Here is a 20,791-nt window from a genome sequence, read left to right as displayed (position 1 = left end):
TGTACAGAAAGACATGACAAAATTCAGAGGGGTTATGACTGTTGTTCCAATAAATAGGGAAGGGGAACAACGGGAAGGATCACAGCTGTGAAACCAAATCTTCTGGGGAGAGTAACTTTGAAGTCAGAACCAAAGCATACTCAGGGCATTCAGGATCTTTTAACCATTACAAAATTGTATTAAAAAATTGTGCAATTATACCTTTCCTTCCCTTTTTTTATACCTAAAAAAATTGTAACTTGGCCAAACTTAGCTTTAGCAAGAGCCACAAGAGCCATGTCCCAAATTCCACCACAGACGGTTACTCAAATGATGGTTATGAATTATGGGGGGAAACCATTCTGTCTCTCCTTGTATTTTGGACTCCAATATGATTTTGCCTGTTTGCAGATTCTTTCCCCACAAACCCCAAGACCATTTCAGGTCTAGTGGCTGAAGTCCAACAGGATCCAGGGGGTTCTGATCAGATACACGGCAGGCCCTGCCCTTCCGTGGGGTCACCTGCTGCTGTGACCCTGTCTGGATGCCAGGCACCCACCAAAGCCACTCTGTCACTCTCCCCTCAGAGGGGAGAGAAAATACAATACCCATGAGTTAAGGGCAGAGAGAGAACACTCAGTAAACACAGTCATGGATAAAACAGACTCAGCTTGGGGATAGTAATTGAATTTATTGCCAACAAAATCAGAGCATGAAAACGGGCAATAAAAACAGACTTTAAAAACCTGCCTGGGAGACGGGAATGGGGGTTCTGGTCAGTCCATCACACGCTGTTCCTGCCCCTGCTCAGGGAGGGAAGTCCTTCCCCTACTCCAGATCGGGGCCCCTTCCCCGGGATACGGTCCTGCATGAAGTTGTGCCACACGAGTCCATCCCACGGGAGACTTCTCCAGGAGTCCGTCCAGAGCGAGTCCATCCCTCGGACAAGAGCTCTCCCCGAAGTGCTGCAGCGTGGGGCACTCTTTCACGGGCTGCAGTCCCTCAAGGCCAGGCTGCTCCAAGCTGGGTCCCCGACGGGCTGGCAAGTGCCAGCGGGCAAGCTGCGGCAGCCCGGACTGGTGTGGGAGCTGTCCGGGACCGTGTGGGAGCTGCCCGGGGCCGTGTGAGAGCTGCTCCGGGGGCCGTGTGAGAACTGCCCGGGGCCGTGTGGGAGCTGTCCGGGGGCCGTGTGGGAGCTGTCCGGGGGCAGTGTGGGACCTGCCCGGGGCCGTGTGGGAGCTGTCCGGGGACCGTGTGGGAGCTGCCCCGGGGGCCGTGTGGGAGCTGCCCGGGGGCCATGTGGGAGCTGCCCGGGGGCCGTGTGAGAGCTGCCCCGGGGGCTGTGTGAGAACTGCCCGGGGGCCGTGTGGGAACTGTCCGGGGGCAGTGTGGGAGCTGTCCGGGACCGTGTGGGAGCTGCCCGGGGCCGTGTGGGAGCTGCCCCGGGGGCCATGTGGGAGCTGTCCGGGGGCCGTGTGGGAACTGTCCGGGGACCGTGTGGGAGCTGTCCGGGGGCCGTGTGAGAGCTGCCCCGGGGGCCGTGTGGGAGCTGTCCGGGGGCCGTGTGAGAGCTGCCCCGGGGGCCGTGTGGGAGCTGCCCGGGGGCCGTGTGGGAGCTGCCCGGGGGCCGTGTAGGAGTTGTCCGGGGCTGTGGCACGCTGGGGTTCCATCGCAGGTGAAGCGCAGGCAGCGTGTGAGGGCTGCGCTGGGCGGAGAGGAAGAGGCGAGGGGTGTGGGAGTGAGGGGATGGGCGGGGTAGCGGGCAGGTCGGGAGGGCCGCGGGGGTTGGAGGGGCGGGAGAGCAGGAACGAGGAGCCGAGCGCGGGTAGGAGGAGCCGCGGGAACGTTTGGCTCAGCGGCATGCAGCGTCGTGATAGAGAGAGCCGCTCGAACAGGAGCCGCGCGTTCGAGGCCACAGCCCGGCTCGCAGCTTGGCAGGCACGGGCACGGGCAGGCACGCTTGGCGCACAGCGCGCTCCGCGCTATCGGCTAAAAGTCTGTATTGCACTCGCCGTGAAGCTGGGTGTGCTGTCAACTACTTACCGCAGCGTCCGAATATGGATGTTAACGGATAAGGACTGGCGGGAGCAGCCGCTGTTACGGCTACAACTTTGCCCTATGCCTCCCTCGTAGCGTAGAAGTAGATATAGTGAAAACAGGACGGTATCGTCGTGAAGACGAGCAACGCAAGACTACAAATGATCTGAGTCTTCTGTCCAAGCGGGAGTCAGCCAACTCCTGACTTTGATGTCCTCCTCCAACCGCGACAGCACCTCTCCCTTTTCCTTACATTAACTCTGCTCTTTCACTAAGCTGCTCACTTGTTCCCCTCATCCCCCGCCTCTGCTTTTCTTTCCTCTTCTCCTTTTCTCTCCACTGTGCACTCACAGATCACACAAAAACAGCGCCTCACAGTCAAACGAGCATTTCTTTGCTCAGCCTCATCCTTCACCTCTTCACACCTCTGCTCTTTCCACTTCCATTTCCCTGCAAAGATGATTGGCAACAACCACCACACCTCTTCAGATGACCTTTTTTTACCCCCCACTTTTATTTCCTTCTATGAGAAAGAAACCTACAGAAATACCAGGGCAGGCCATAAGGAGACAGCAAACATACTCCACAAGCCATCCACACCGCTCTGTGTTTTCACATGCCAAAATGATCCTCTCTCCACCACAAACTGCTGCTCAGGCACTTTTGTTCCACCAAATAAATGCGTTTCACAGTGGGCAGTTTGTTTTTGCTCTCAGCTTCACTCTTTAGGAAGATTTATCCTGAAATATTTTCCAGACATCTCCTTGAACTCTGCCCAAAGCAGCTTCAATTAACAGCAAGTTGCAAATTGGTAAAGCTGGGGTACAGTTTCCTTGACAGTTCCATCTCAAATATTTTGCCTTTTACACTTCTTTCTTTTTCCCATCTGCCTCCTCCACACTTCTCGCTGGACTTGTCCCACATGTTGTACCCAGCAGTGAAGTCCACAGTGGCATTTCCCGAGTCTGTAGCCCTTCTACACATGAACCAGTGCTGTACAGAAATGCCTCCCATGGCTCTGCTGAACATCTGCCCTCTCATGCCGTTGGTGCGTTTCCACTTTTCCCTGCCCTTTCCCAGTGCATTTCTGCTTGCAATGTTCTTTTCCTTTCCTGTGGGCTGCACCAGTCTCTTGTCTGTAATGGTTATCCTGCTGTGAAGCCTGGAAGCTACTACTATTTCCTCATCTATTTTAAGAGTCAGGGTTTTGTCCCTGCCTGCCTGTCCTTCCTCACCTTCATTTGTAACTTCCCTTTTTTTTTTTTTTTTTTTTTTGTCCTGGATTTTTTTAACACAGTTTTATATCTCTCTCTCTCTTTTTTTTTTTTTTTTTTTTTTTTTCCCCTTTCACACAGAGTTGTGTTCTTGATCTTTTTTGTCAGCAGGGACCAGGGGATCACCTGTAAAGTTAATGGAAGAGTTAATGAGGGAATGTAGGAATGCAGGAGATTGCTATTTTTAGCATGCTTCATCTTATGTAATCTTTTTTTTTCCCTGTGTGGTATCAAAATAGATACCAAAATACCAAATAGAACTTGGTTTCTGATAAACCTGTTTTATGTCTCGGTGTTTTACAGTAAGCCCCTGTAGATACTGATACTGCAGCCAACATGATAAAAATAAATCCTGGGGATCTGGTCATGTGCACTTGGAAAACTCTGGTGGAAGGCAGCACCTTGGTACCACAAACTCCTCACGGACAGAGCTGAAACTTGGGGTTGTGCTGCAGATTTCAGGACTGTACATTTCAGTTCTGCTACAGCTTTTATGTTGCTTTGCTTGCTTCTCTCTCAGCCTTAAGGAGATTAAAACAGGAGAGCAAACATCGTACTGGGTCTGTATCACACATTCACTACGATCAGGGTATGGCTTTCTCCCTAGTTTCTCACCTCACAGTTAAAATAATCATAGTTTAAAGTTTGGGGTTTTTTTTTACCCTATAAATGCCTTAAACATACACAACAGTGTTTCATATCTATTTTCAGCTCCTTTATGGAGATAATGCAGCTTTTGCAATGTTCTAAGGGAAAATACAAGAGACAATATTAAATAAATTATGGGCTCTACAGACACATGTTCCAATAAAACCCTGAGATTCTCATTGGGAGAATGTTATTATGTTATTATTCCTAATATTAGGTGATAATTGTTTTTAAACTCTACTCAAACACAGTTAAAGCCTTTAATGAGGACTTCTGGATGGGCTCATCCATGTTTGAGTGGTATTCCACAGCAGGTAGATATTTCTTCCCCAATAAAAGTTATAAATAAATAACTTTCTGCAACATCCAAGGACTGAATCCAATGCCAAGCTTAGAGTCTCTGCACTATTCCTTGCCAGTGAGTTGCAGTGGATGGTAAATTTTTGCATGTTTCCAAGGGGGAATCTTCCCTTGTGGAAGGAATTCCCCCTGAGGGTCATCAGCACATTCTAGAGAGACAATCACATCAGGAAATCCTTGAGCCAAGAACATCTGTGGGGTTGGAGAGCATCAGGGAGGCATTTGATAGAAGCCAACCCCGTGCTGAAGCTCTTGTCTGTGCATCTCATTCCCAGCCACCATCAGGAGGGAGGATACTGCAGGGCAGGGACCCCATCTGACCTGGCACAGATGTTCTGGGCAGCAGTTCCCTCCCTGCAGCGCCGTGCTGCCTGTGGTAAATACCCACCCGCGGCTCTGCAGGGATAAAAAAATACTTACCTGCCTCCCAGGGGCTTTGTGGGGCTTATCCCGTGTCTGCACAAGGCTACACGGGTTCCAGCCACTCTGGGAAGCCTCCCTGACTAGAAGATTCCTGTCAGATTATGAACTCCTGTGTGTCATGTGTGGTAGTTGCTTTGAAACCAGTTCCCAGACTCCTGCTGCATTTTCTGCTCCCCACTTTCTGCTGCTTGCAGAGGAATTGAGAGGGAGCCTCTGCACACACCTAAAACAGTGAGAATGGGAATACTCAGATGGCTGGTGGGTTTTTCAGCATCTGGCTTCTTGGCAAATTGGTAGCACAGCCAATGAATCCAACTCCAAGCCCAGTCACAGGTCCAGATTCAAGCCAGCAGTGCCAGCACAGCCTAATGCCATGTGAACACCACCCACTGCCCTTCATGTGCAGGACCTCAGTGTCTGAACGAGGTGTCAGAGGATGAACCAGAACAGTTTGGTGCCCAGCAATGGAACCAGAGGAATGGGCAGAAGCCAATGCCCAGGAAGTTCTGTCTGGACATGAGGAAGAGCTTCACTCATTCAGTGAGGAGCTTTCATCCCTCAGTGACAGAGCCCTGAACAGATTGCCCAGAGAGGGCGTGGAGTGTCCCTCACTGGAGATATTCCAGCTCCATCTGGACACAACCCTGTCCCTTGTGCTCTGGGATGACCCTGCTGGAGCAGAGGGATTGGACCTGGTGACCCACTGTGGTCCCTTCCAGCCTGAGCATCCTGTGATTCTGTGATTGTGTGACCTCGCTGAAATGCAGGTCTTCGGTGTGAGGAGTAAATTAATGTAATTCAGTGACAGCTTTCCTTCCTCTCCATTCCTGAACTACAATGCTCATAAATCCTCCTGGGTAGGAGTCCCAGGGCCAGAAGAGCTCTCTCGTCCTCACGAAGACGGGATGGCACAGGGCAATATTGGGTGGTGCTTCTACCCCCCCTTTCCTCAGGGAATGCCTCCGGGAGCCCATCAGGAAGCCTGTCCCTGCCCGGAGCGTGGTGACAATGCTGGCTGTCCTCCTCATTTTGCCTCGCTGAGCGACCTTCCGTGCCCCAGTCCCCGGGACAAGCGTCTGCCCCGAGTTTGGGCAGAGCGACAGCCACGGCCACCAGCGGCTTGGGGACACGCTGCCCACCTCTCCCAGCACCCAGGGGTGCCCAGAGCCCCCCGCTCTTCCCATTCCCGGCGGGGGCGGGCCGGGGCGGGGGCGGCCCCAGCTCCATCCCTGCCCGCCCGCCTCCCGCAACCAGTCGGGGCGGAGAGGCGGCACGGGAGGGCTCCTCCGCCAGCAGCCGGGCGGGCAGCGGTGCACATGGCATGTCTGATGGCGGCTTTCTCCCTGGGCAGCGCTTTGGTAAGGCGCTGGGAAGCCGCGGCGAGCTCCGGGCGGGGGGAGAGGTGCGGGGATGGAGATGGAGCGAGGGCTCGGCGGGCAGCTCCCGAGACGCTTCCCGAGGGAAAAGCAGCGTCGGAGGGTGCGCCCGGGGCTGCGGGGTGCAGAATGGGGGGCTGAGGGATGCGGGATGCGGGATGAAGGATGAAGGACGCGGGATGAAGGATGCGGGATGAAGGATGCGAGTGAGCGAGCGGCTGGCGGCGCACGGCGGGACTTGACCGCTGGTTACCTCTGTCTGTAGCTAAGGCGGGGGGATTATCGCCGAGCATGCTCCCTGCGCCGCTGCGCCCCGCCGGCTCCCCGGCGGATTTGCGGAGGGACCGTAACCTTTGCATAACACCCGGGGCCGGCGGGGGACGGAGCGGGCAGAGCCCGCGGGACCGTCCTGCCGCTGGGACCGGGCCGGCGCTGCCGTCCCCGCCGGGCGCCCCGGCTGCTCACCGGCCCCGCCGAACTACATGGGAAATAGCCAAAACTGTGCAAAAGGCGCCGAGAGGTGAGCGCGGTCCTGCGGAGCGTTTGGGGCGCAGGTCGGGATGCGGGGCTGGGGCATCGCTGGGGGGCGAGGGCGGAGAAGAGAGCGCTGCTGTGTCGGGGCGCACAGAGGGGGCTCCAGGCGTGTCCGTGCCTCACACACGGCTGGGGTCAGCCTGTGGCTGGCGTAGCTGGGATTGCCCAGCTTTTTCCAAGATGTGATCCCTAGACCCGGGAGACGTTTGGACCATCCCGGTTGCTCGGGGAGATCCTCACCCGTAGCTGGTGGTCCCTGGAGGAGGCAGGTGTGTGAGCAGACAGTTCGGTCCACACAGTGACTGAAATCGTTTAATGTCCCCGTGACAAAAGTCTTCGGCTTCATACTCCGGGATGATTGAGTAGTCAGAGGCAAGGGTCTTTTCCAAAAGATACTTCTTTTTGAATCGATCTAAACTGGAGAAGCTCTGTCACCTGAATAGTCAAGGTGACCTGCTCACTGAGAGTTCATTTTCGGATATTCCCTCTAATTGTGTGAAGGTGGTTCCTTGGAACAAAACAGATTATGAGTGCCAAAGTCAGCCTTGAAAACATTCAGGGAAGAATATTGTTAACTCACCTTCTCTTCGTTTTTCAGGAAGTTCCCCTGCTTTAATTGTTGAGCTCTAAGATGTTTCACATTACTCTTGTTATGTTCAGATTACATACCATGGCAGTCAACTATTTAAGAATTTGACAGTAAGTGTTACTGGATACCTGACCTCTAAGTAAGTTGAGAGCACGATTAAAATCCCTTTCTTGAGAAAATGTGGTGAGCAGAGCTGATTTTTTTCATCTAGAACTTGGGGCTGGTGCGTGAAGAATGGGAAGATGCCAGCTCTGGAGTGGTTATGCAGGAGTACTTTCTTTTTCATCAGTGATTATGTAGGACTGGAGGTTTTTTAATGTTTTTGTCAGCATTCATGACAAGTGACTGATCTGAGCTGGGCTGCTCTTACAGCAAACATGGGAAGACCAGGAACCATGAGAGGGAAATGGAAGTGGCACAGGGAAGAGGAGGCAATGTCAATTCTCAGTTGAATTAGAGGAATAGTAGAGGGGAATAGTGGCGGGACCTGCAGCTCAGTTTGTGTTCATGCATTGGAAAGTAGTGCAGCACATCTGCTTTCCAAGAGATAACTTTGTAGATGTGTCAGCATGGAAAGCCTGGCACATAAACCATCTCCAGAAGCCCTTTCCAATACAAACCTGCATTAAAAATACTAAATTTCCTAACAGACAACTGTGCAGATGTTTGGCTCTGTTTATGGCATCCACCAAACACCAGATGACAGCGAACAGCCTCAGAACTGTTCAAAATTCTGTTTAGCTGAAGAAAAGCCATGACTCTTTCTTTTGAGCTTACACACTTCCTGCTCATATTGGTGCAAGACACTGGTGTTGGTGAAAAGAATGGAAAAAAAAATCCAGATTTTGTATATATAATTAAAAAAAAAAAAAAAAAAGAAGGGAAAGGTGGGTGGAAGGCCATTGTCATGGTCAGGAGATGAGGGGAAGGAGACACAGTCAAAAAAGTGCCAAGTGGAATTGCACTGAATGCTGTGATAGGCAAAGTGTATCAAGAGGGATGGCTGTAAGCACGGGACATTGACCTTACAGTGTCAGTGATGCAAGAACTGGAGCAGGGTTTGTTGTTTATGTATCTGATAAGATTTCCATTAGTTATCACTAGCAAGCATGGAAAGCACTCAAGGATTTTGTGTGCAGAGCATTGTGCTTTCCTAAAAAGAACTTGGACTGTCATCCCAGGTTGCAAAAGCTCCAGAACTTTCAGTGCAGGAGAAACCAAGGCATGAAATAGTACATTTGAAAATTCTCAGAAATACAATTTTCAGAAGCATAGGCTGATCCAGAGGAGCAAGAGCTCTTAGACATTTTGAGTGGCTGTCTTTTGAAATGTCAGCACAAATAATTGTTCAGCTCCCTTCCCCCTTCAGCTCTGTCCCAAGCCCTGGAATCAGAGTAACTAGAACCAAATTCCTTGAGTGCATGAGAAACCAAACACAATGGGGACTGAACTTATAAATGTATTAATCTGGTGCAAGCTCTGAAAGGAAAACTAGTGCTAAAGGAACTGTATGTGCTGCAAGAGCTCTTTCACCTCTTCTGTCAAGGCTCAGGCAAAAGAACAAACAAAAGATTGCTTTATTTTACTCCTCTTTCACCTTCCAGCGCATAACAGCGCCGGATTTTTGCGCTATTTAAAGAATAACTCCTCTGGTGCAGAAAGTCTTGAAACGTGTTCCTAAACAAAAGCCCATGAACTTTCTCCACTTTCCCTGCAGGGTGGCAGCAGCTCTGGTTGCACCATGGCCGAGCCAAAGTCCGTGTGTGTCTCAGTGGACGAGGTGGTCTCCAACGGGACGGACACCCAGGACATTCGGCTCATGAACGGACACCTAAAGAAAGTGGACAACGCTCTGACAGAAGCTCACAGGTTCTCCTACCTGCCCCGCAGACCAGCTGTGAACATTGAGTTTAAAGAACTGTCCTACTCCATCCAGGAAGGGCCATGGTGGAGGAAGAAAGGTGAGGAAAGCGAGGTTTCATCCACAGGAAGCTGTAGATGCAGCAGTTCATACAACTGCTTATTTCTGCCTCCCAATTCTTAAGTATCTGAAGTAAATACAGGATTGCTGTGCTGCCAGATATCTGTCCTGTGATCTTGCCTGTCTACAATTCATTGTTGAGGGTGGGTAGAGCATGCAGGAGTTTAAAGATGGGGGTGGGGGAAATGAGGAGGCTTTGTTTTTTACTCCTGCAGTTGGCTGTTTTGTGAAGTGGTTGTTTTTTTCTCCACTCTTTCAGAACAGTGAGTATCTCAGAATTTCAGCAGGCATTAGACACCAGGATAAAAACTGCTTTCTTTAAAGGCTGTGTTTGGAAAGAAGTGCTGGGAGCTGTTGGTTTCTCTACAGCTTAGATGGGTCTCTCAAGGCTTATAATTTCTTTGGAGAAATCACTGGCTCCTGCTGGGACTGAATCCTGAGGTTCAGTCAAGGACCAGGATGTTCTTTGGGTGGCTCCTTTGCTGATGCACACTGCAAAGAGTTCATAGCCTGGAACACAGGGCTTACCAAAATTATAGATATTGGGCACTTCTCAAGGAAGAGAGGTGTTGGGAGTAAGAAGGGATTTTTCAGCTCTCTTCTTTATAAGTTCTTGTTGATTCCAGTCCTGAAAGGTGATTCTGTCCTTTCTCCTCTGCCTGGCATCAATTCCTTTCATGCCTTCATTTGCTTTGTGTAACTGTGTATTTCCTAGAGAGTTTTTGGGGTTTTTGTTTGCTGTTGGGGTTTTTTTTTGGATGTTTTTGTTGTTGTTGTGTTGTTGCTGTGTGTGACTAGTCCTCTCTGAAAGGAAAACTAGGTCGTGCAGTAAATTCCTGCCAGCGAAAAGAAGTATGCCCAAGAGAAAATACTGAAATCTTCAGGAGAATTTTGTGTACTAAATGACATAATTGCCCTTCCTTGAGGAATTCTCTCCCAGTAATATAAATTGGTATGGTTGTGTGCTTTAGTTCTTTTAAGAGATAAGGCCCTGCCAGTGCAGCCCTCACCTGAGCCATACTTGATACCTGCACTGCCTCTGAAACTATAAATCCACTGGCTTAAAGGTTCCACTTGAAATTGTTTCACAAAGTACTTGGCTGACCTCTGTAAATTGTGCAGTTATCACAACACCAAGGCTTCAATAGTCTAAATATGTGTGGTATGAAAAGCACTGGAGCTGTTGCCATGAAAGTGCTACTGTATGTGGAAAGGCTGTGCATACAATTATTCATTTGTTGAAAGATCTGCAGATTTCATGCTTTAATGGGTTTTTCAACATCAAAACTGTATGTAGACCCACTGGCCTTGTTTTAATTATTTGCTAAAATTGCATGGAGCCACATTGTCCATAGCAGAACAACTTGGTTTGGCAGCAGCTTTGGCACATTCAGAATTATTCTTTATCTTATCAGAACAAACACAAAACATTGAAGGGTTTTTTTTTGTCCTCCAAGAAATGGAGCTATGCCAAAATGTCTCATTTAAGATTTAAAAGCTTGAGATTTCTCACTGGATCTCTTTCTCACTGGCCAGAAGTGATTGAGGCATTCTATACCCAAAACCTCTGTTCAAATTTTCTGACATGCCTGGATGACTTGGCTTGAACAAAACCACGTCCTGGCAAAACATCCTGCTGCTGAAAATGACCTGTGGAGGTATTTAGCTCTGGGGAATGGCTGTGGCTGTGTCACCACATCTGGATTTGAAAGGGGAGATTGAACTTTTCTGGCTGTCTGTGTGCAGGGGTTCAGATCCTCACCTGGTACCATTCCTGGGAGCACCAAGGACAGCCCCAGAGCTGCTGTCTGCCAGCAGGGCTTGGCTCTCCTCTGCTTGCCAAGGGCCTGGAACAGGCTTGGGAGGTCTGCACTCAGTGCCAGGTGCCTGTGGGGCTGTCACAGCCAGGAAGGCGAATCACATCGTGTCACCGAGGCCATTTCCAGCTGGAGTCCTTCTCCTTCTCCTCATCAGTGAGAGCACAGCTGGAATATTGCATCAGTTTTGGGTGCTTTATATCAGCAGAGATACTGGGAAGATGGAAAGGGTCTGTCAGAGGGGTAAAAAATTGTTCAGGGGATTTGCAAAGAGCAGCTGAGGGGTCTGGGCTGCTCCTGCCAACAGTGCCAGCTGATAAATACCAAGAGCCCATGGCACATGTTGCAGTTTGGGTGATTTAGGGTGGACAGCAGGAAATAAACACTTGTTCCCCAGGAGCAGCACTGGGACCTGTCACCCAGGGACAGTGGGGTCTCTCCATCACAGGGGAGGGTCCACACGTGGCTGAGCAGCTGATCTGATCTGGAGCTGGTGATTTGAGTAGAAGGCTGGGCCAGGTGACCTCCAAAAGTCTCCTCCTTCAGTGTTTCAGTGAGTTGTTAGTCAGATTATAGAAACCTTCTTTCCTCTCAGCCATGTTCCCTCCTCCAGGGACTGGCTCAATATATTGGTTTTAAAAGAAAAGGTTTTCCATTACAGAAACAGAAAACCAAATTGCCTAAATAGTCTCCAATGAAGGTGGGAGTCCAAACAGTTCAGACCCTTTGAATTGTTTCAGTGGTTCTGCAAGTGGAATTTTATTCTGTGCTTAATTTGGGATATCTCTGTTCAAACCTGATGGATTTGTAGCTGAGTGCATTACATATAAAACTGTTCTGAGTACCTTATACTGGTTTCTGTTCCAGTGGGAAACTGGGATTTGGCAGTGCCCAAGAGAAGGGCAATATTGTGCCTCCAAACCCTGGTGGTTGCTGCAGCTCAGCACTCCTTGTGGACTCCCTGTGCTAGAAGTCTCTCTCACTGCTGTAATGTGAAATATTGGAATTCACTTTTTATGAGAAGAGTAGCAGAAAACATGCTGGGGGAAAAAAAAAGAGAAGAAAGGAGATGTCTCAGTTCACATTGTTCTTGGGTGCTGGTTGTGGTAAGAGGAGATAAGGGATGCTGTTTCAAAAATGTCTTTTAATTAATGGTGTTTCTATTCTGAAATGGAGCTTGAAAAAGAAAATCTACTATTTCTACATCATTCCCTACGACTGTAATGAATTAGTTAAAACCTTTCAAGAGTGTTGGATCACAAAGGCAGAAGTACAGTTTCCTTGCAAAGACAATTTGTGCCAGCATGTTGGAGAGGAATTCAGCTGAAGAGCAATTCCCTTCAGTAAAAATGGCATTGCAAAGTGATGTTAAGGTTAGGCTTTAAATTAGCAGAAGGAGGAATAATTAGTAGTGCTGCCATTGTGTTCTGTACTTAGCTTGATTGTTCAGACAATGCAACTCATGGTATGTCATGTCTTTTACTTTTCATTAAAAGCCCAAAGAAAGGTGAATTTGCATTGCTTGTCAACAACAAAGAAGCTAAATAAGCCATAGTAGACTTCAAACTGGATTTTTTCTTTTTTTTTTGTCTCAGCCTTAAACTGCGTAATTGAACTATTAAATATCATTTTCTCTTTAAATAAAAGGAGGGGCATTTTGATTCTAATGTTTATATGATAAATACTGCTCTCCTTACGAGGTTTTATCAAACTCATAGCAGAGATTGGTGTGACTCTGGAGCTGATTAATTCCTGGTGTAATTTCCCTTGAGGTCAGTGGGATTAACAGGGAAGGAATATGGCACGTCAGTCCTTGAGCAAGGCAGCTGTACCTGACCCATTCCATCAGCAGGGGCTGTTGCCAATAGGGGAATTTGGAAGAGGTTAAAGAGGTAAAAGTTTCAGAAGGTCTCAGTTGACTTTGGCATTTTCCCAGTAAAGCTTTTACGGAATTGGTCAACAGGTAGAAACAACTATTCCTTCAGTTTTGAGGGAAAGAGAATTTTTTGAGTGACTTGTGAGGTTAAGGATCTTCCAGAACTGAAAATGTGTCTCAGTCTTTGAATCCAGGCTATGTTCAAGCATATCCTGGGGGTTTCCTGTGGGTCATTGAGGTTCACAATTTCAGAAAGCCCCAGGAGCCCTGGAGGAACTGTTGTGAGGCTAAGATGCACTGGCAAAGCCAGAAAAGGGGAACTTCAGCACATTTATTATAAATAATAGGGCTGCTTAGTCCCAGGATACTTCTTTCTTTTAGGATGAGGGACCCAGCTGGTTTGGAGGGGAAAAGAAAGAGTCCTGTGTTAGATCCAGTGTGCATCCTTAAATGTGAAAAGCAAGATCTGCAGAGCTTTGGAACAAAATGTGGCTGAAGTTTCACTGTCCTGTCACAAAGCCATTCATCTAAGGGTTGAGAAAGAGATAAAAGTGGGTCTTGGCTTCTGAGCTGTATGTTTAATCTGCAGCTTGAAATGCAAAAATCACAGGAACACAGAGGTTGGTTTTACCAGTTCATAAAAAAATTACAGATGTGTAGGTTTTCATACTAGGACTGCCTGGAAACTGTTTGCAAGAGGATTTGGTAGACAAGTCAGTGCCTCAGGTTTCTGTCATTTTTGTTAAAAGCACCGTGAAATAATCAGAATCGTGGTTTGGGGATGAATTATGTATAGTCCCATATACAAAGGGGGCATGAAAAATACTTTGGAGCTTTCTGTCTAGGTCAAAGTCATTCAGCTTTGCTTTAAAAAGAAACATACATTCTATATATCCATGGAAGGACATTTGCTCTGTTTCTAGGTGGGTTTGCTATAATATAGGATGGAAATATTCTGCCTATATAATTGAGTGCATCCAGGAAGAAAAGTCATAATAAATTTGCCTGCCAAACACCACAATAACTCAGGGATTGCTTTTTTTTTGCCTTTTTTTTTTCCCTCTCACACTTCTCAGCATTCATGGTTAATTAGGCGACGTTGTAGTTGGAAATTTCTCCGTGGTTATTTTTAGGGCTGTAATGAGTCACTTGTTCGAGTGCGAGCTCTGGGAGGGTTCGGTCTGGAGTAACCTCGGAGCGAAGGGCTCCGGCCGGGGGAACGCGGAGCATCACAGAAATCCGTGCTCAGCAGAAAACGCGGCTTTTCTTGTTATTTTGGGTTTATTCTGATGGCTCAAACCCCGTTTGGAACAAGCCGGGGAGGTGCTGCTGTCTTTGCTGTCAAGGTTGTTGTTCCGCAGCTCTGAGCGGCAGCAGGGGAGGGAAGCACCGGGCTCGTTCTGGATGGCTCCGGGGTGTCCGATTGGGAACGCGGAGCCTTGGGCAGGTTGTTTGGTATTCATGGAAGGCCAGAAGTGGCCGTCACAGCCCGAGATAGCGTCATCAGAACAGCTCGATCCCTGCCTTGCAGCTCCGAGGGCTGTATGTTATGTTAATACCGTCCTCTGCATAAGATGGAAACTTCAGCCACTGTCAAAGCATCAGCAGAGATTTAAACACGCTGGGCTTTGCTGATTTGCTTCGCTGCTGTCTCAGTAATTAGTTCTGGTACACACACTCAGACAAACCCCTTTCCTTTTATTTTATTTATTCCTCTATTTTACAGCATCCTCTCTCCCTGACTTCATCTAGAACATCTCCCATCCCCTCCAGAGCTACCCAAACGAAGCGGAGCCGAGGAGGGGGGCCGGGAGGGGAGGATTTGCCCTGGATGGCGCGCTAATCCTGGCCGGGGTGCGGGCGGAGGGCGGTGCGGGGCAGGTGCGGTGCTGTGCCGCAGCCCGGGCGCCGGGCGCGGTTACTGCCGGGCGATGCACTGCAGTAACCCCGCCTGCTGCGCTGCTCCCGGCGCTGTTGCTAAGATGGGAAGGAGGGAGGGAAAGATGCAGAGCAGGAGCGAGCAAAAACCCACTTGGCGAGAGAGATTTTGTCTCTTTTTCTCTCTTTTTTTTTTCTCTGTTTTTTTTTCTCTTTTTTCTCTTTTTTTTCTCTCCTTTTTCTCTTTTTTATCTCTTTCTTTTCTCTTTTTCTCTTTTCCTCTTTTTTCTTTTTTCTCTTTTTTCTCTTTTTTTCTCTTTTTTCTCTTTTTTCTCTTTTTTCTCTATTTTTTCTTTTTTCCTCTTTTTTCCTCTTTTTCCTCTTTTTTCCTCTTTTTTCTCTATTTTTTCTCTTTTTCTTTTTCTCTTTTTTCTCTTTTTTCTCTTTTTTCTTTTTTTCTCTTTTTTCTCTTTTTCTCTTTTTTCTCTTTTTTCTCTTTTTTCCTCTTTTTCTCTTTTTTTCTCTATTTTTCTGTTTTTTTCTTTCTTTTTCTCCTTTTTCTCTTTTTTCTCTTTTTTCCTCTTTTTTTCTCTTTTTTCTCTTTTTCCTCTTTTTTCCTCTTTTTCCTCTTTTTTACTCTTTTTTCTCTTTTTTCTATTTTTCTCTCTTATCTCTTTTTTCTCTCTTTTTCTCTGTTTTTCTCTCTTTCCTCTTTTTTCTCTTTTTTCTCTTTTTTTCTCACCTTTTTCCTCTTTTATCTCTTTTTAATATTTTTTTCTCTTTTTTCTCTCTTTTTTCTCTTTTTTCTCTTTTTTTTCTCTTTTTTTCTCTTTTTTCCTCTTCTTTTTTTTTCTTTCTCTTTCTTTTATTCCCTCGCCTCTCCCTGACAGATGGGTTGTATTGTCATTGACCATTTTTTTTGCCTGCTTTGTCTGACAGCGTGTTTTCATCTTGGGGAGGAGGATGTGTGCAAATTAAGACCCATATGTTAGGAAGAATAAACAAGTTAGGCCGGTTGAAACCAACTGTGATGCCAGTAAAAGGCTCTTTTTAGGCAAATAGTTAGGCAACTAACTAGTTTTAGGCAAAACTAATAGTTTTAGGCAAAGTGTGGATTTCTTAAAGTGTTGGCAAAATGAATTAAAATGAGGCATGGCTTTTTAGCAGAGGGTTTCTAAGCACGTGTTTTAACCTTGATAAAATCCGTGCAGTTCTTCTTTTAACGCTTAAGCTGTGTCAAGATGGTGAAAATATACAGAGCAGTGGATGTTACTGAAATAAACAGTTCTATTAAGTTAATAAACTGTTTTAAGTTTAATAAACTGTTTTATTAAGTGATAAATAACTCTTCCCAGTGTCCTCTTGCATGTGTTCTGTAGAACAGAGGTTATTGGGAACAAGTCTTGGTCAGCCCCTTTGTCTGATCCTTCTACTGTTTCCCAGCTGAGCATGACCTTACTTCAGCATTGCTGTTTCCCTTCAAGCAGAATCCATTGTTATTGTGGGTTTGTTTTTTTGTTGGGGTTTGGGTTTTTTCTTTTGGTTTGTTTGGAGTTTTTTTGGACCTGGGGCTTTTTTAGAAATGTGCCTTGAGTTTGACTCAGTGAGTTTTGGTCACTGAGTCTTAAACAGCTTCTTTCTCTTTGCTGTATTGTTTATTAAACCTAAACATTACAATGACCTCACTATTTTCAGTCTAGCTAATGTTTTGATACAATAAATTTTACTAACTGCTGCTGTGGAAACTTGTGGCTGAGGAAGGAGGTTTTAGAGAGATCCCAGTTAAAGCATTCTGAAATTTATGTGCCAGGAAGTGGTCACAGGGAGTTGTTGGGAGTCTGAGCTCTGATCTTTGCTGTTCCCATCTCACAAAAAACGTGTTGGGGGCTGGCTGTAACTCACCCTGACACCCTTCCACTACAGCTTTCTGTATGCTGAGTGGGATTTGATGAAATGATTTATGCTCTGCCCATAGGTGGTCATGCCCTGCTCGAGGTGTTGAGGAGGTAGAGACAACACACACCATCATCTGGGTGTGCTTCTGTCACATTTCCAAGCAGACTTTTGTTTCCATAGTCTGGAAATCCATCTGAAGGCTGAGGGAAGATGAAGCAAGAGGCATTTTGCAATTGGAGACTTCAGACATCACATGGTTGCTCAGGGTTTTCCACAGCCTCACTAAAAGGAAAGAGAAATCACAAGAGCAGACAAAAGTAGAAGCTAATTTGGGCAAAAATGCTGTTAAGGTTAATTTTTTGTTGTGCACTTTCACGCAGTTTTGGAAAATGCCTCCTGGAAGTCCTTGGGGTCTCTAGGGCATATTTTTGTTCTATGGGGATTTAATATCTCAGAATTCACCTCTGTATCCTCTGAGAACTTATTTGCTTCCCACTTCCCTGTAGCACTGTTCTTGTAGGCAAACTGTGGAGACAGGACATGATACTGCTCAGAATGTGGCAGGCCCTCACTCAGCTGCTTTATAATTCACATCTGCACCCTGTAAACTTTGGATGGATAACTTTGTCTTCTATTAGAAAACAGTGTTTGGCCTTATTATTAAAATAAGTCAAGACTTACAAGAAGCAACATGCAAGGAGAATCCCAGCAAAATTTACATTGTGTAGCTTAGCTCATGAGAATGAACTGATTAGGATTTATAATTAAAGTGTTGCAAACTGAAAGGTGGGTGTTCATTCTCAAAATTAAAGTCCTTGAGGCAAAAACTAAATCAAATAGTGATGCTTTAACCCCAGAACCTCTGTGACTTGCATCTGGTGAGGTGCAGAAGGAAATGTGTCTTAGATAAGACTGAGTTTTTGTCAAAAATTAATTGAGAGTTTGGGTCATCGTGCTCAAAGTCCCTTCCTTTGCTGCAGACATCTAAGAGAACTGGCCACCTACCTTCCTGTGGGATTAATTTATTTTAGAGCTTTAATAAAATACCTCGTTGAAACATGACATCCATGTCAGATGACAAAATGCTCCCTTTTTTTAGATATTTCTTCCAAAGGAAATCACATGCAATTAATATTGGCAAATCTTGTACCAGAAGTTTCTGCACAAGGCCTTTTATCTCTCACCAAAAGCCTTGGGACTGTAAGAAGCTGAGGTGTTGGTGGTTCAGATTGCCTGCCCACTGAGCTTTGAACTCAGCAATTTTTGGTTAACACGACTGGTACAGAGGACAGCAAATCCACCAGCCCTTACTTAGACTGTACCATGTGGAAAATTAATTTTCTACTGTGAAAATAATTTACAAGCAGAGCTCTAGTCCCTGGGACTGGCAAAGTGTTCCTTATCAAGCCCAGGACCAAGCTTTAACAGACACCTTCTTCTTGATATCAAAGTCTATAGGAAATGGAATCCCTGAGAGTTCCCAAACTGTCCAAATGTAGTCACTTTTTTCAACTTTTTCATGAGAAGAATATATAATACACTACATAGGAAAGAATGACTGCCCTTTCCAACCAGTTCTTCAAGTTGCTCATCCCCAAGTATGATGGAGACGGGTAACAGCACAGACAGAGGAGATCAAACAGATTTGGTTGTTTTCAATAACTCTTTGAGCCTTGGTAACTTCCTACAAGTCCCTGTAAGGAGGCCTGCTGAAATATCCCAGTAATGATTATTCTGAAAGTGGCTCCCTTGTGAGTTCTGTGCTTTGGTGCAGACGTTTGAGTTTTAATTTGGCCTTTGGACACTTTGTCGCTTAGAAAAGAAGATTTCGGAGAGAACATTTGATCTGAATGTGAGTGGTGGCAGAAAATGCAGCAGGACTAGTCCTGTGTAAGTGTCTCTGGAAGGAGGACAAAACAATTCTGCCCAGGAAATGGTGTGGCTGGATTTGTGTGCTGCAATGTGGCTGGAGTCCTTCTTGTCACTGCTGGGCTTCTGTTCCCATTTACAGCTCATTTAGACATTGCTGATTTGTGGGGGAAACAGATGCACTCTGCAGACTTAATTTTCCTCAGAAGGTACAGGGATAAAGCTGTCCAGATTCTTACCAGGCAGAGCTACGTGGAATTACATAATATCCAAAGAGATAACCGCTCGTTTGCTCAGGTTTTTTTTGGTGTAGTATCTGTTCCAAACAAAAATAAACGGCAGAGACCTTGGCTTTACAAGCTAATTTACCATCTGCCTCTCATCTAGTATGTACAACCTGCATCTTTTGTGTAAGAATCGTATTTCTTCTGGCTTCTCATGTTTAGAGTAATGACAAATGTTGTTTGTAATTGCAGCGCATCTGCCACAAAAGAGAGGAGCAGATAGAATGTGCAGTGGTCAGGGTCCTGGGTAAATGAGGATGGACCTGTGCTCTGTCTCTAGCTGGGCTTTACAGGGAAGGCTTTTATGCCAGGCAGAAGAAAGAAGTTTCAAATGAAGTGATGCGCTTGGTTAATAAGAAATTTAAAGATAACAACTACCACAAACAGAAGCTTTTAATACTCTTGTTAAATAGTGGAGTTAAATTCTGCCCTGTTGCATCAGTTTTGTGATTTTGAAGCAGTCAAGTGGATGGGGCTGCACCAGCAGAGCCTGGCCAGTGTAATTTTTTGGTTTTTAGTCATGATGCAGTTATTACCTCAAGTGCTTTGAAAATTAAGCACTCTAATAACACCAGTGTGGCAGGGCTGGAATGGGTAAATGAGCACCCAATTAAAAGAAAGGGGATTGGAGCTAAATATTTGCTATTAGAGGAAGAGCATTTTCTTTTTCTGGGTCAAAAAGCCACAAACTGCAGCCAGCTTATTGCATATGAATATCAAGGCCTGTCTAAATTGTTATTTGAGGCTCAGAAAGCTGAGGCCTGTGGGTGGCTGTCTGGGATGGAGTTCCATTTCCTTCTCCACTTGGAGAGGCGAAGGTCTTATGCTGCCACCAGGGAAATGTGAGCCAGAAAGCCAAGGACAGTGCAGAGGGGCACATCTGTGCACAGCTGGCAGTGAAAAGTTACCCCCCTGGGCTTTTCTTTTGACCCTGAGCCTTGCAGAATTACTGGAAGAGGAATTTGCCCCAGAGGAACAAATTGACAGCTTGTAAACACTAGGAGGATCGATGGGAGAAAGCGAGTTGGGTCAGGGTGTTTTGGAACCAGAACTGCTGAGTTCTTCACAAGGAGTGTCCAGTGATAGGGACAGTAAAAATGAGATTGTTGGCAGAAGCTGGAGCTGGTGGGGCTTTGGGACATGAGGGACAGTGATAAGGACAGTAAAAATGAGATTGTTGGCAGAAGCTGGAGCTGGTGGGGCTTTGGGACATGAGGGATTCCTCCTGCCCTGGTGTGTGGCAGCCTTGGCTCTGTAATTCCAAGCCCAGCTGAGGCAGGGCACCCAGAGCTGCACGGAGCAGCAGGAGGACAGGGGGCTTTTCCAGCACCCTCTGAACACAGATGACACTTGGGCAGCCCCAAGTTTCACTGACATTCCTCCTCTCTGGCTGACTGAGGGCTGCACACACAAACACACACCAAAGGTCTCCCCACCAGTGGGTTTTGGACACTCTGTCCATCCAGTCAGTCCCTCAGACTCTGCTGTCCTTCAGCTCTTGGCACCTGGACCTACAGTAACCCCTCAGATCTGCAGCGTCTTGCTCCAGCAACTGCAGTGCAAAGATTGCTGCTGCTGCTCACTGAGCCCGTGGTGGTGTCTCCTGCACCAAGCTCTCACTGGTGAGAGCATCCTCATGTGAAAAGTTGGGAATAGTGTTTGGCAGGAGTGCAGGTTGGGCTGCAGGGATGAGGAGCTCTGTCAGACAGGTGTAGCTGCCTCCTGCCATGCTTCTGCCCCCTTTAATCCCCAATTTCCATCTATTTTCTCAGGCCTGTTCCTCCTCAGTCCTTGATCTATCCCTTTCCCTGCCTTTGGCAAGTTCCCTAAGTGTCCTGTGATGGATATTTCTCACCCTGTAATTCCCACAGCCACCCCATGGCTGGTCTTACACCATCCCACACCTCTGTTCCCCCTGCATGGCGTGGTGAGGTACAGCATTCCAGGGAGAGATTTTTCCTGTGGACACG

General features: G+C 47.0%; 1 protein-coding gene across 4 annotated transcripts in view; it reads left to right on the top strand.

Moving 5' to 3' along the window:
* Positions 1-5,928: 5,928 nt before the first annotated feature.
* ABCG1 (ATP binding cassette subfamily G member 1) overlaps positions 5,929-20,791 on the top strand; it is a 50,405-nt gene continuing 35,542 nt past the window's right edge. The window contains exons 1-4 of one of the 4 annotated variants that reach the window (XM_063393136.1): positions 5,977-6,079; positions 6,363-6,617; positions 7,230-7,330; positions 8,938-9,181. In XM_063393136.1, coding sequence (XP_063249206.1) covers positions 8,962-9,181 — 220 coding nt within the window. In that variant the 5' untranslated portion in view covers positions 5,977-6,079; positions 6,363-6,617; positions 7,230-7,330; positions 8,938-8,961. Of the gene's footprint in view, positions 6,080-6,362; positions 6,618-7,229; positions 7,331-8,937; positions 9,182-20,791 lie in introns of all 4 variants that reach the window. The other 3 variants (XM_063393134.1, XM_063393135.1, XM_063393133.1) reach the window with 3 other exon arrangements.

Source organism: Prinia subflava, chromosome 3 (genome assembly GCF_021018805.1).
Source record: "Prinia subflava isolate CZ2003 ecotype Zambia chromosome 3, Cam_Psub_1.2, whole genome shotgun sequence".
In the NCBI taxonomy this organism is placed as follows: Eukaryota; Metazoa; Chordata; class Aves; order Passeriformes; family Cisticolidae; genus Prinia; species Prinia subflava.
Note: the sequence above shows the minus strand (reverse complement) of the source record. Positions and strands in the feature narration are given on the sequence as shown.